The sequence below is a fragment of the Coloeus monedula genome (assembly GCF_965178545.1).
Source record: "Coloeus monedula genome assembly, chromosome: 23".
Taxonomy (NCBI): domain Eukaryota; kingdom Metazoa; phylum Chordata; class Aves; order Passeriformes; family Corvidae; genus Coloeus; species Coloeus monedula.
In genome coordinates this window covers 5,873,275-5,887,753 of record NC_138803.1, presented here as the reverse complement: position 1 = coordinate 5,887,753, position 14,479 = coordinate 5,873,275, and the positions used below count along the sequence as shown (strand labels likewise).

Here is a 14,479-nt window from a genome sequence, read left to right as displayed (position 1 = left end):
CCCGTTCTGGTCTGAAACACGTTAATCCAGACAGAATTGCCCCCCAATGTATCTGGTTTTTGGTAGAGCAGGAAGGCGAGGGGCAGCGCGGGGAGGGCAGAGCGGGGCTGGGTGAATCCTGGCTCCTGGGCTTAGGGAAAGCTGAATTTGACGTCTCCCGTGTAGTCCTGAGGACAGGATAAGCCAAGGATATCTAAATCCTTTTCAAGGATTCTAATTTGAAGGATGGATTAAAACACTGGCTCTGAATTACAGCAGCCTAGCGCCATAAGCAGTCCCTAATAAGAGCTTCAAGCCGAAGGAGGAATTATGCAGCTGGAAAAAATCGAGTTTTGTTCTGTGCTAAGCAGCAAGATTAATTTTTGGAAGGTCTTTTCCTTCCCCATTCAGGATCCTGATTCGCTTTCATGCCGCCTCTGCTTCTGCTTGAAAACAGCAGCAGATTTATCCCTCAGCAAATTGTTCCACAAAAATTCGGTGTTTTAGCCTATGTCCTCCACAAACTGTTAGTTGTATCAGGAATCACCTGCAATAATGAAAATTACTTTTCTGAGGGTAAAGGTCTGCCTGGCACCTGGCTGGGAACCTCCTAAAGCCATTGTGGATTTTTATTTTCCCAGCACCATCCCAGGACACAGCTCCAGTCTCTGTTCTGCAGCCCCGGGGGATAAAAGTACTAAATAAATGTAATATTTTCTGTCCCCACAGCAAGCTCTGGCTCAGCCTGCACAAGAGGCTCATGAGAGTCATTATCCTGCCCAGCTGTCCCTGCAGGTATTCAGAGCTGACAGCGCAGGGAGCTCTTTTAGGCCACAGGTTAAAATATTTTTGGGAAAAAAAACACCCCAAGTAATTAACATTGGCAGGAAAATTCCTGTTTCATTTGGATTCCAGAAGTCCCCTCTGCAGCTGCTGTGTTACAGCACTTTAAGCATGACAAGGGCTATTAGCAAAAACTCTTTTTTCTGTTTGCCAAGAAATAAATCCCTTTTTGTTGAAGCCAAACATGTTCCAGGTCAAATGCTCAGCTGGTGCGAGTCAGTGCAGCTCCACTGAATCCAAGGAGGGGCAGCAGGGACCCTGCCTGTGCTCCCTGCCCCGTTCCTACAGGAATATCAGTGAATTCTGGCTGGATTAAAAACAATGTCCATTAGAAAACTCGGAGAATCTTAAAAAGTTATTTGTAGGGGAGAAGCTTTTAAGTGACAGATTAGTTCCACCTCTCCACAGCAAATAGTTGGGTTTGACGCTCAGGATGTTGGTTTTTACAATTAAAATGAATGCGGAGCTCTGGTGCCAAATTCCACCAGGGAAAGGTTTCCTGGGCGGGGGAGGCTCCTGGGCACCCTTGGCATGTTCCTACAAGAAAGCCAGGCCGGGCACAGCCCTGCAGCTGCTGCTCCTCCTTCCTTTTGCTTCCTCTGCTGGGATTGATGTGTCCTGGCTCTGGGATGTGCCAGGGATGGGTGGGATGAGCCCAGCAGGGTGGGATCTGCTTTGGATGCTGCAGGACGGGATGGGGGTGTGGGGTGGGGGTGACAGCCCATAAATCACCTGGGTGAGGGGTAGCGTGGCTGACCCTTCCCACAAACACCTCCTGATACCATCTCCCACCCGCGGATCCCGGCAGGCCCTATCGCTGCTCCGCACGCTGCCCTGGCTGATCCTCGGGGAATTGCAGCTCCTCATCAACCCCAAGGTCAGCAAACAGTCGGGAAACCAGAGCGGAATGACCGCCCCTAACAAAGGGCTGGGACGGCCCCGGCCTGGATCTCCAGGGTCCTCCTGCAGTTCTCTGTGCGATTCCCGAGGGACAACGAGGTGGGAGGGATGCGTTCCCCCTCCATCCTATTTCTCTGGAGCTTAACAGCAGGGAAGTGTTGGGAATGCCTTCCCAGGGCAGCTCCAAGCACTCACCAGCATCCCTCCTGCCCCACTCCAGCATGTTAAAAGTGGGAATATTCCCTAAATAAGTAAGAAGAAAAAAGGCCATGCCTCTTCTTCTTCCTCACCTGACACAGTGATACAGAGAAGCCATAAAAACACCGAGTCCTTCAAGCATTTTTCAAAAAGAAGAAGATAAAACCCCACTCAATTTTCTGGCCCAACTTCCCGAGGCTCAGGGCACTCGGAGCTGATGGGGGTGAACGTGCAAAGCGCTGGAGCAGAGAGGTAGGACACAGAGAGCTCCCAGAGCACGGAAATCCCACGGCTCCAGGTGCTGCGAATTCCCTGTGGTGGGAAGTGGTTTTGCTTCAGCAGCTGCACCTTCACCATGGCCCTCAAACGCTGGGAGTGGGAGCAGCCCCACCCAACCTGCAGGGACAGAACCAAAGGATTTTGGTTAGATGTGGTCCTAAAAACAGGGCTGAATTCCCAATCTCTTGGGTTTTTTCTTTTAAAACTCCTGGACATCCTGATGTACAAATTCCCATTGTCCATTTGCACCGAGAGCCTCAAGAAAAGGTTGCAGAGGAGGAAACGCAGGGGGGTTTTCAGCAGTGGATGCTGGGTTTTACAGAGATTTTCATCCAGAAAGAGAAAGCATCTCCTTCCCCAGGGCAGCAAGCAGCGGTCAGTGCTGGGCAGCACAGGGAAAAGGCTGAGAAGAGGGTGAAGAAATGATGGAGAAGTTCACGGCTAAAAGTCCAAGAAAGAGAAATTCTGCTGCTGCCAGACCATGATGCAAACCCGGGGCAGTTAAAACCCCATGTGAAGCACCCCAGGAGTGGCCGTGGCTGTGCTTGGCAGCTCCCAGGGCAGCACCCAGACCCCGCACCCCTCCCAGGACAGCGTGCCCACATTCCTGGAGGAAGGAGCAGGAATCCCTGCTCGGAGCAGCAGCTCCAGGTGCTCTCACTCACCGCTCGATGATGCTGTTGTTGAGCTGGAGATCGCAGGTGACTGACCTCATCTGCTCCAGCAGCTCCTGCATCCTGCGGGGACAAAACCAGCCCTCACTCCTGCATCCTGCAGGGACACAGCCAGCCCTCACTCCTGCATCCTGCAGGGACACAGCCAGCCCCTTCATTCCTGCATCCTGCAGGGACACAACCAGCCCTCACTCCTGCACTGCTCAGCTCCTGCTTCCCACAGGAGCAGCTCCTGCTGAAGGGCTGCGATGTCCCACAGGACACCGAGCAAGGATCACACCCAGCAGGGACAGTTTTCCAGTCCTGTGGGCACAGAGCACTCACCCCATCCCCGAGGATGAGCAGCAGGAGGTTCTGCTCCTCCCCAAGGAGCTGGGCTGTCCCCAAACCCCTCTTCCCAAAGACTCACCGCAAAGCCATCTCCTGGCGTGCCTGGCTCAGGGGGACAGGGGAAGGCACGGGAGGAGCTGGGGCCAAATTCCATCTCTCCATCTGGAGAAACCTGTCCAGAGCCTGTGGAGATGGAGAGTCCTGGCAGCTCCCACAGCAGGCGCCGTCTGTGGGGCTGACCCCGGGGCGAACACTCAGAGGCACCCACGGAGTCCCACCCAGCACTGCTCCAGGACAAAGTAAATCAAGTGACCCAAGGACCAGCACATCCACCAGGAGGCTGTGCCCCAGCTCAGCAGCTTTGCTGGGGGAGCTGGAGGTGAAGCAGCATTTCCCTCCTGTTGTGACTCCCATTTATTGGACTGTGCCAGGCAATCCTTGGGACCAGGAGCGCCCCTGCCAAAGGTTTCCCCACTCCTTGCTCACAGAGCGGGACAAAACAACACCTCCAGCTCGGATCACCCACAGAGAACTGCAGCAGGGGGGTTAAAATACTCCAGGGGTCCCCTACTTAAGCCAGGTGCTCCTGGACCCTGGAGAGGGGAGCGGGAGCATCCTCAGGGAGCAGGAGGAGGCTGTGGAGCTGCACCCCTGGACACCTACGCCCTGCAGGCAGTCCTGGCACTCCGTCATCTCCACACTGCAGGTGCTGATGCGGTTGCTGAGCCTCTTCAGCTGCTTCTTTATCTCACAAACTTTCCTGGAAAGAAGAAAATGAAGACAAAACTCCCGGTCAACGCTTGGCATCATTAATTTTTTAATGTGTTTTGATTTGATGCTTTTTGCAGCCCTGTCTGGACTCCAAATCCTGACGGAAAGCAAACGAGTGTCAGCAGTGCTGTAATTACAGCTCTAACAGCCACCACAGGCCAGGCTATCCAAACAGCACTAGTAGCTAATTAATCAGGGAAAGTTGCTTGTAAATGAGGCAGCTCAGGCCCATCACTTCACCCAGCACAGCCTGGGCCTCTTGTCCCTTGGAGGACTGAGCATCTACCCAAAAAGGGCTCCTCACACCCAGCAGGGACATCATGAGTTGTATTAAAAAAAAAAAAAAAAAAGTTTGTTTTGGTTTTAAAAAAAACCAGACTAAGGGAAGAGTATTTCAGGTGAATGATCCACCTCGAGTCCCCAGAAAAACAGTCACCACCCCACAAACCCTGGCAGGAAACAAAACAGGACAATTAAAACTGAAGTAACAAGAAATTAAAAATATCCAGCTGAGACTCGTGGTGTTTCTCCATAAGGACAGGAAAACAGGTACAAAAATACCCCAGGAAAACATGGAGAAGGTTTTTTCCTCCCTGTGGGCAGAGGCAAAGCCCTGGTTTAGTGCAGACAGGGCTCCTGCACTGCACGGGTTTTGTGGGGCTCCACATCCAGGGGGGGAATCCCAATCCGAGACAAAATTCCCGCTGGAGCTGAGGGAGATTTCATTGCCTGTGGTGGGATGGGGTGATGGGGGGACTGTGGGATGCAGTCCTTGTCCCCAGGGTGAAACCTGCCTTTGGGTGAGGGCTGGCAGCATGGAAACGCCTGGTGGCACAAGCTGGGGCTGGGAATGGGAGGAGGAAGGGAAAAGACTGGGATAAAACTGGGATGGGGCAGGGAAAAGGCAAGGAGGAGGCTGGGAGAGCACAGGGACAGAGCAGACCCTGCCCTCAGCTCCTGGAGCATTTCTGAGCACCCCAGACAAACTTCCAGCCTTAAAATCCCCTCCAGTTGTAAATCCAGCCCAGGGCTCCTCCCCACCAGAAACGGGCCCAGGTCAAAAAATGGGTTTAATTGTAAGGTATTGCAGAAACTCCTCCTCCCTCCACCCACACGGGCAGCCCAGGGGAGGCTGCTCCTCTGGAAAAGCAACCTTGCCATGAAAATCCAATTTTTGCAACATCCTCTCCCCCTCCCTGCTCTGCCACAGGCAGTGCACTGCTCTCGCTCACTGCGGGGTAATTTGCTCTTTGCATTATTCCCCAAGCACCATTTAACAGAAAACCATCCCCGGTAAGCAGAGCTCTCTGCCTCAGTGGCAATTTTGTCCTGATAAAAATCACCTCTCCCCCCACCCCAGAGCAAGGGAACAGCTGCTTGAGCTCCAGCTGCAAGTTTAGGGGCTTTTTAAAAAAATAAATGTAAAATAGCAGGGAGCCAGCCCACACAGTGGGATTTCCAGCAGGCTCACAGAGCTGTTCGAGGGCTTGCTACCCCTTTGGAGGCTCTCAGCAGTTCCCAAAAGCCCCATTTCCATCTCCATCCCCATCTCCACGCTCCATCCATAGTGGAGAGCGCTGGGAAGCCCTGATCCCTGGTGGGTTACTGCAAAGTCCCCTCTCCCAGGTCCCTGTCGGGGGGCTGGTACCTCATCCTGCTGCTGTGCAGGGCCAGGGCCTCCTGGTACTGCTGGACACAGTCATTCTGGAAAATGGACAGAACCTTCCTGGCCAGGTTCCCCAAATTCAGCCTGAACCCGGGAGTAAAAGAGAGAATTATTTCCTTAAATGTGTGAAAAGGAACATCACAGGAGACCTGAAACTGAATGGAGAAAGAGGGGCGGGATGCTCTGAAATGAATGACCGAGAAAAACAAATCCTAACTGGGATGGGGAGGGAGGTTTGGGGGGATACAGTCCCCTGTCACCCCCCAGGGCACTGCTGAGAAGTCTCTGCCTCGGAATTTAAGGCAAACGTTCAAGGTTAGACCGAGCACTAAGTGAGACAAAGGAGTCTGGGAAGTCTCAGCCTCCCTGCTACACGATGAAGTGGGAATTTTACTTCCTGCCTGTGTTAAATTCCCCTGGTTTCGGTGGAAACTGAAAGGAGGATTCTTAAAGGCACAAAACCCATCAGGCACTTCATTCCCACTGAAGTTCAGCAGAGGGGAAAGCAGGGACATTTCCTAAGTCAGCATCTCAGTAAATAAACGGCTTCAGACCAAGTCCTGTGTGAGCAGCAGCCTGGAGCGAGTTCATCCCATCACGGAAGGAGTTTAACCCCTCATGCAGCACAGGGCTGTGGCCCAAGAGCAGCTCCCTGACCCCCCCTCTGCAGAACTTCTCCCACAGCTTCACCTGGAAGAGTTCACAGCTTGAAACCTTCACTGTGAGGTCCTGCAAGGAGCACCAGCACAGGAACCACCTCCAGCTGCCCTCTGACAGCATCAGGGACATTTTATACCCCTTCGGGATCCAATCAGAACCACCAAACACCGGCCCGGCCTCAGCAAGGGGCAGGTCCTGGGGAGGGGAGAGGGTTGGGACTCACTTATCCAGCTTGTGAATTTGTTCGTCGTTGTAGCCCAGCCCTGGGGAGGAAAGACACCGTCACCACCCGTTTTCCTGCTCACGACCCAATAAATGGGCAGTTTCACAACACACAGAAGGGGATTTTCCTGGCTCAGCCTCTGGGGCCACTGTCAGGACACAGAAACAGATGATCTACAAGGCCCCTTTCAGCCCAGACCGTGCTGTGGTTTGATGATTCCATGAAATAACTGCTGATCCCAGCAAACCGAAACCATCCCTTTTCCCACAGGGACAGTGCAGGGACATTCCTGCCTCGTGTCCCCCGGCCCCAGCACTCACGCAGACACGTCCTGGCCTTCCTGAACTGCTTGTAGATCAGCTGCATCTTCTCCAGGCAGCATTCGATCTGCTGGATGCTGACACGGGACAGGGAAGGAAGCGTGAGGCCCCTCGGGAGGGAGGGAGGGGGTGAGTTTGGGGTGAAATCATCACTTTGGGGTGAAATCATCACTTTGGGGTGGAATATGAACCCGCTGTGAGTAAGGGGTGCTGCTCCCCATGTCTGTGCAGGGCATCCCCCAGCACCCCCCGTGGGTGGGGGTGGCACGAGGGGCTGTGCCTGGCAGGGGAACTGCTCCATCCGGGTGGGGACAGCGAAGTGGCACCAGGAACTCCACCACAAACCTTTTGTCTTCGTGCACTTGCTGCCTGTCCTTCACCAACTCGGCCAAAATCCCATCCAGTGTCCCCTGGAAGTCAAAGATGCTGTGGGAGCACTGGGAGAGTTCCTCATCAACCTGCGGAGGAGGGGAGAGGTTGGGACCAGCTGCTCCAAGAGCTGGGGGTGCTCCTCGGGCTGGGGATGCTCCTCACCCTCTGCAGCCTTGTCTTCACCACAGCCACATCCACCCCAGCCGGGCCCCTGCTGCCTGCAGGAACGGCCTCGTGCCTGAGGAATGACAGAAAATGAATATTCCTGAAGGAGGAAATAATCCAGAGGCAGCTGTCACCAGGGCAAAGGAATCCAGCCCATGCTGGGCTCCTGGGGGGCTGCAAAGTGCTTTCCTCAGGCAGCAAGTCAGCTTTCAGAGTGCCAGATCTGAGCCACGACATGCAAAATGCTGATCTGGTAAAAACTCGCCCTGTTGTGTCCAATTTGTTCCAAAATTGTCGGTTTTCCACCCACTGGCTTCAGGCCAGCTCGGATGCTGTCTGTGTCCCTGCAGCTGGCACGGGAGCGCTGGGCTGAGCATGGCACACTGGCTAAGTCAGCAGAAATATTCCTGATGCAGAGTGTTGGAAGGGCTGGAAGAGCCAGAGCATCCAGCTGCAGCACTGCTGCTCTTGGCACCCCAGCCCCGAGCGCTGAGCTCAATGGGAACCATGTGTCCCTATTTTTTTTTTTCAGATGAAATGGAAATTAAGAGACTTTGCTAAATGGCAAAGAATGAAAGAACAGCAACCCAGCAGCAAAGAATTTTCCACTAGAACAGCAACAACAAAAAAAGCAACAGAAAAGCGAAATATCTGTGGGTTGCTTTAGATAAAATGGGTTCAGCTTGGCCCAGGGCAGCCGGGTGGGAAAGGGGGTGTGGGAAGGGGAAGGTTGAGGGCAGCCCAGGGCTCCTCCATAATTCAGTGGAGACTCCTGCAAGGAAATGGGGCATCTCCCCGTGGATGGCAGGAGGTGGCTGTTGGATCCATGGGAATGCAGCCCGGCTCTCCAGGGCTGTTTGCAGCGAGCGGGGCTGGTGATGGGGGCCAGACCCCTGCAGGATCCTGCAGCTGGTGCCATCCTGCTCTTTATTTTATCCCAACTCAATTCTCCTTTCCCTGGAGCTGGCAGCAGCCCTGGCTCCTTCCTGCTCAAGGGCTGTAACAGTCAGAAAACCCCGGAGCAGCAGCCAGAGTCAGGACTAACTCTGGGCTCCCAGAAACCAGGAATTGGTCGTTAAAAACTGAGGGAGAACCAGCCAGAGTGGCTCGTTTCCCACACAGTGAAAAAGCCTCCTACCTCCCAGGTATCAGCTTATTCCTGGCATTCTCCTTATTCCTGATTATCCAGGCACCTTTGAGAGCCCCGTATCTTATCAGCCACAGCCCAGACCTGCAAACCTCACTTACAGCACGTGTGTCTTCACCTCGGTGAGCTGCAGGCAGGCGAGCACGGAGTGAGCCCCCCTCCTCTGCTCCAAAATCCTGGAGCACTCCGTTTTCAGGTTCCCGCTGCCGAGAGAGAGAACAGCCCCTCCAACACGTGCTCCCCGGAGTCACAGACCCATCCCGGGGTCAGCTGTGTGGGAAGGGGGCAGGGATGGAGCTGGTGGCTTCTCTGAGGTTGCTCGTGAGACAGTGGGGGCTGGAGGAACCTAAAATTGGCTGTGGCTGCTGGTTTTAGGGTCTCTCACCCTCTGCTCACTGTCTTGCCCCAAAAGGAGTGGGTAGGGCAGTGAAATTCATCATGGAATCATGGAATGGTTTGGGTTGGAAGGGTCCTTAAAACCCATCTCATTCCAACCCCCTGCCATGGGCAGGAACACTTCCAGCAGATGCTCACGCAGTGATGATGACAATAATAACCCTGCTCTTTTCCTCAGCCTCTCCTAAACTGAAGGAAGTGACCCAAAAGGAACAAAAGGGGGCAGGAGCATCCTCAGAACACCAAGGGGTGTTGTCCTACAGGTGCAGCCCCACGGGGACACACTGCCCCTCACGCCCTGCTCCCTCCTAGTCCCCCAGAACCCCATCCCACCATCTCCAGTGGCCCTGCACTATCAGGAAGATACCCCAGGAGGGTTTAACTCAACACCCAAACCCCTCAGTGCTGGGCAGGGCCGTGTCCCCGCTCTGTCCCGCACCCCAGCAGTGGCTCTGTCACTCACATCACCCAGTGCAGGCCCCTGGCCAGCAGCTCCCGGCCGCGCCGCAGGGCCTGCCCCACGCGCAGGGTCTGGTGAGCGGCACCCACGGCGCTCTGCAAGGCAAAGGGCACTGCCAGGACCTGTGCCAGGCCCGAGGCACCGCCAGCACAGCGCCAGGGGCTGCCCTGGCCCCCTGGCACACACACCCACCTTGGCTGCACTGCAGTCGGCCACCACGTCCACCCTGGGCACCAACTTGGGGAACTCCAGCGCCGCTGCAAAGACAGGCAGGGTCGGGGGGGTTGTCCCAGGCTGTGGCTGGGGGCAGCTCCCACCCGCCAAACAAACCCTGTGGCCACTCAGGATTTCGGCCTCAATGCTGGAGGCTCCGTGCAGCCCTCCAAGGTATTTTGGAAGCATGGATGAAGGCGGGAATTCCCTGCAAAGCCCAGTGCGGCACATGGCTGTGAAGCACCAGCACAGGGCAGGGGGAAAAACGGACCCTGAGAGCCCCTAATCCTGCTCCACCTCCTGTCCTGCCCCAGGGACCAGAAACGGGACTGGGAATTGGCACTGGGAACTGGCATCAGGAGTGGGAATTGGCACTGGGAACCAGTACTCCCCGCTGCTGGAACTGGGTCACTACTGAGAACGGGGACTGGCACAACCTGGCAGTGGGAAAAGCGACCAGTCTGGTGAAATGGGAACCCTGCTGAAACTGGGATCCAGGTCCAACACTGCCCAGGCACCAGGACCTGGGATCATGCAGGAAAAGGGCCCATCACCCAGGAGGGAAATGGGAAATCTCTTGGGGTGACAACTGTAACAAATCCCTCCTACAACAGCCACTCTCCTGCTGTGACACTCACGGTCTCTGTACCGGACCCCCACCACATCCTCAGGCTGCTCAGAAGTGCTCAGCAAAGTCAGGGGGCTGCGCTCCGTGGTTTTGCAGAAATTATGAGCTTGTAGATTGGGATCCAGCTCATACAGGTGCCCTTCAAAAAAATATTCTTGGTGGTGAGGAACTATATTTGTCTGTTTGAAGACGGCATCTAAAAACTTGGTGGTACTGAAATGGAGAGAGAAATGAAAGGATGGGGATAAGCAATGAGGTGAGCACACAGATTTCCATCATTTTAGCAGCCTGCTGCCCTCAAAATACCAAAATACTGATATTTTCTCTTAGCAAAATATCAGACAAGGTCAGCAGAGCCCCTTGGACACCTCCCTGAGGCTCCCTGTGTGCCCATCAGTGCACTCCCAGCAGAGGCTGCTGTGAGCCTGGTGTGTTTTAACCTGGTTTAGGAGCTGTGCAAAGGGAATGGTGCTGCCCCCAGGTTCCCCTATTAAAGTGAGGGGCTGAGGCTTCCCAGCTCCTTTCCCAAATGTACCTCTAACACAGCCTTACGTGTTGTAGGAGTGGATGTAGATGCGATGGGAGGACGCCTGCTGCAGGGAGAACACGTCCACCACGATCCTGTGCAAAATGTCGTTGGTTCCTGCAAAAAACTGGTCGAATCCCCAGCATTTCTCCTGATCCACCTCCAGGATATTCGCCAAGATGGGGATCAGCTGGTCCTTCAGGCCCCTGCAGCAGCAATGCAAGAGGAGATGTTCGCAGGGACTGGTGTAACCCCGAGTCACAAACGCGGTGACTGCAGGGCCGCCGAGAGCCACTGCCCTGCCCTGGGCCCCTTCTCCTGGCTGGAGAGCAAAGATCTGGTCTGAAAGCTGTGCCACCTGAAAATGAAAAGTTCCTCTGCCTCGTTAACCCCTCCTGTGCTGTGTGAGGACAGCAAGGGACACTCACACGGAGAGGCGGCAGGTGATGGGCAGCTCGTAGCTCCACTCGATGTTCCCGTTCTCCTGCCTCTGGATGCCCGCGATGGCTCCGGGAGGCTTCTCAGTGGTGATTTTGTACCTGTGGGAGGGGAATTGCTCACTGCTGACAGAGCCAAGCAAGCTCTGTTTGGGCACTGCATCCCTCCGGTGGAGGGAAAGGGCAGAGCGTGGACGGGCTGGGAAAGACGTGATTCACTGAGGGAAAACAAAGTGCCCAGAGGGAAAATACTGCAAGAAACAGTCAAAACCATCCAAGACAGAATAAATCCTGCCTCCTCCTCCAGCTGTTTAGCCAGGAGGTCATGGGAATGCATTTTACAGAATCCTAGAATTACCTGAGTTGGAAGGGACCTTAAAGGTCATCTGGTTCCAAGGCCCTGCCACAGGCAGGGATAACCCCCATGCTCAGTGCCCCATCCAGCCATCCCATTTGGAGGGAAAACGTGGCACATGGGACACGGATTCTTCCCCACGCAGCACACACACCACTCCCCAGGGGCCCCTTGTCAGGGCTCTGAGGCCGTGTGGGGCTAAACCAGCGGTGAGGCAGCACAGCCCCGGGGCCGCCGCCACTGTCCCAGCTCCCCACCCACAGCTGGACACGGGACCTACATGATCTCCTTGTTCCTGCGGGGTCCCCCGAAGGGGACGAAGGGGAGGCTGCCGGTGGCAGCGTGGTAGAAGGTGACACCGATGCTCCAGAGGTCCACGGTGACACCGAACACCTTCTGCTGCGGCTTGCGCAGCACGGCTCGCTCGTACACGTCAGGGTGCTGCGGGGAAGCACAGAGCGCTGGGTCCTCCCCAAAACCATCCCCTGCAACCCTGCCACAAAGCACTGAGCCCATCCCCTTCCAAAAATATGGATCGGGCTCTCCAAGTCGCTGCTGCTCCCAAATTATGCAGCTGTCGGATGGAGGGACAGGGAGCAGCCCCCCCAGGGGCCACGAGCCTGGGACATGCCCTACTCACCAGATACTCCTCTGTCCCATAGACGGACACAAACTTTTCATCGTCCTCCAGCTCCCGGGCGGCTCCAAAATCCGTCAGTTTGTAGATGCTCTGCCCGTCCTCTCCCACGAGCCGCATGATGTTCCCGGGTTTGATGTCTCTGTGCACGACGCCGTTCTCACGGAGGTGGTTCATCCCTGCCACTGGGCACACGGGGGGGAAGCAGCATTCGTGTGTGGGGCTGCAGCACTGGGCTCCCGGGGGGTCAGTTTGGATTTAGGAATGTGAGAAGGGCTGGAGAGGGGATGAATCCCACGGTGGTTGCAGTTAAATGGGGATCAGTGTGACTGGGGGGATGGCGAGGATGAGGACATGGCAGGGCACGGCCCCTGTGCCCTCCATCATGGGGCACAGCCCGTTCCCACAGCAGCTTCCCTGAGCAAGGAGAAACCCTCAGGCTTTCCCTCAACACAGAGCTCAACCTCACCCTGTTCAGAGGTGCAATTTCTGACCCCTCACCCCATCGCCCAGGGCTGGTGCCTGCAGGGTCCCACCAGCACCGCGATGTCCCCAGCTGGAGGGTCTGGGTCCCTGGTGGTCCTGGACCCCCCCACCCACCCACACACTGCAGCACGATGAGGAACTCGGACTCAGCCAGGCCAAAGGCATTCGCTGGATCTTCCAATACGTTCAGCAGGCTGCCACTGGAGCAGTATTCCATCACCAGCACCTTCTGCTTGCTGCTGCCCTGCGGTGGGAGATGCCAGGAGGGCTCAGCCAGCCCCGTGCCCCAGCAGCTGGTCGGTCCCCCTGCCCAGGCAGGACCAGGTCCCCTCCCTTGGCTGGTGAGCCCGAGGGTTTCCCAGAGGGATTCCACTCACTGTCTCCTCCACGGCAAATAATTTGACAATGTTTTTGTGGTTCAGCTTCCGCAGCATCTCGAACTCTCTCATCTGCACCTCCTGGGGCCGCAGATAGCTGGCGTTATTGAAAACCTTCACAGCAACCAGCTCCCCTGATTTCTGGGAAAAGAGGAAAAAGAGGGAAAAGAGGGAAAGAAAACACGAGGTGATGTCATTCACGCGCAGAGCAGCTCCAGGAGCTCTGTCACTGCTCCCACAGCCCACTCGGGATGCAAATGCTGCCTCTCTGCACAAACAAACCGCTGTTAATCACCTCCCTGCGCTTCCTGTCCCTGCACCCACGTGCTGCGTGTCGCTGTGTTTATTCGGCTCCACAAAAAGTTCCCGTCCGGAGCCGAGGCTGGCAGCTCCTCGAGGGATGGGGATGTTCCCAGCCCGCTCTCGCAGGCGCTGCTCCGGCCCCGCGCCTGCAGTTTGCTCAATAAACTTCAAAGGCTGCTGAGGAGGAGAGCCCTCTCCAAGGCTGGCAAGTGTTTGCATGAACTATGCAAATGGCCAAGGATGGGGTTTTCAAAACCTCTGGGCATTCCCCGGAAAACAGCTCCTTCCCCCTGCGCCGCTCGGGAAGGCGGCGAGCAGGACCCGGCTGTGAGCAGCCCAAGAGCCGCCCTCGACCCGCAGAGCCAGGGGAAGGAGGCCATGGAAAATGAAAATAAAACCCAAAGCTGCCCCTGAGCTGCTCCCCAGCCAAGGATCTCCCGGGAGGGCGAGTGGAGCGGAGCTCGGGCATCCCGTGGGGCGGGAGGGATGGGGGGCACCGGGGCTCTGTAGTTTTGGGGTTCCTGCCCCCCCAGTTGCCCCCGCTCACCTTGTTGCGGGCTTTGTAGACACAGGCCGTGGCCCCCTGGCCCAGGAGGTCCTCGGTGCTCCACAGGTAGTTGGGGGTGCTCTGCATGTCCAGCGGGAAGCGCAGGGCTCACCCCGGGGGCCGCTGCCCACCGAGCCCCAGCCTTTACCCCTCTGTGCCTGGCAGCGCTCCGGGAAACGCCGGCCAAGGCCGCTCCCCTGGGCAGCCTCCCGGGCAGCACCGGGCCAAGGCTGAGCATGGACCGAGCCCTCGGTGCTGCCAGAAAGCGCCCGGCCGGGACCTGCCGGGGCCGGCAGCACAACCCTGACAGACGCCAGAACTCGGGAGCGAACGAGCGCGGAGCGGCAGAGGCACCTCCCCGGCCCGGGAACTGAAACCTGCGGATTGCAAAACCCGCCCGGCGAGCACCGGCCACGCTGCAGGAGGAAATGCTTCAGCTTCCTGCTCGAGAAAAAACTTCCCAGCGGGGCAGCCATCCCCGGGCACGCCGGGCTCCGCAGCCGCTGCTCCGGGACGGGCTCCGGTAGCGGCAGGAGGTGCTGAGCTCTGACTGCCATCGGCATTGCGGGGCAGGGACTTGGGAAGCA

At 56.4% G+C, this 14,479-nt stretch overlaps 1 protein-coding gene across 1 annotated transcript; it reads right to left on the bottom strand.

Moving 5' to 3' along the window:
• Positions 1-2,282: 2,282 nt before the first annotated feature.
• IKBKE (inhibitor of nuclear factor kappa B kinase subunit epsilon) lies at positions 2,283-13,979 on the bottom strand (the record flags this gene model as incomplete). Its single annotated transcript, XM_082296144.1, has 20 exons — positions 2,283-2,316; positions 2,865-2,936; positions 3,283-3,386; positions 3,867-3,963; positions 5,623-5,724; positions 6,524-6,563; positions 6,844-6,920; positions 7,189-7,301; positions 7,378-7,453; positions 8,629-8,730; positions 9,387-9,478; positions 9,576-9,640; positions 10,235-10,437; positions 10,777-10,956; positions 11,179-11,289; positions 11,823-11,983; positions 12,183-12,364; positions 12,780-12,909; positions 13,043-13,183; positions 13,893-13,979. 20 exons carry the CDS (start codon positions 13,977-13,979, stop codon positions 2,283-2,285), a joined length of 2,169 nt encoding a protein of 722 aa, XP_082152270.1.
• Positions 13,980-14,479: the final 500 nt, after the last annotated feature.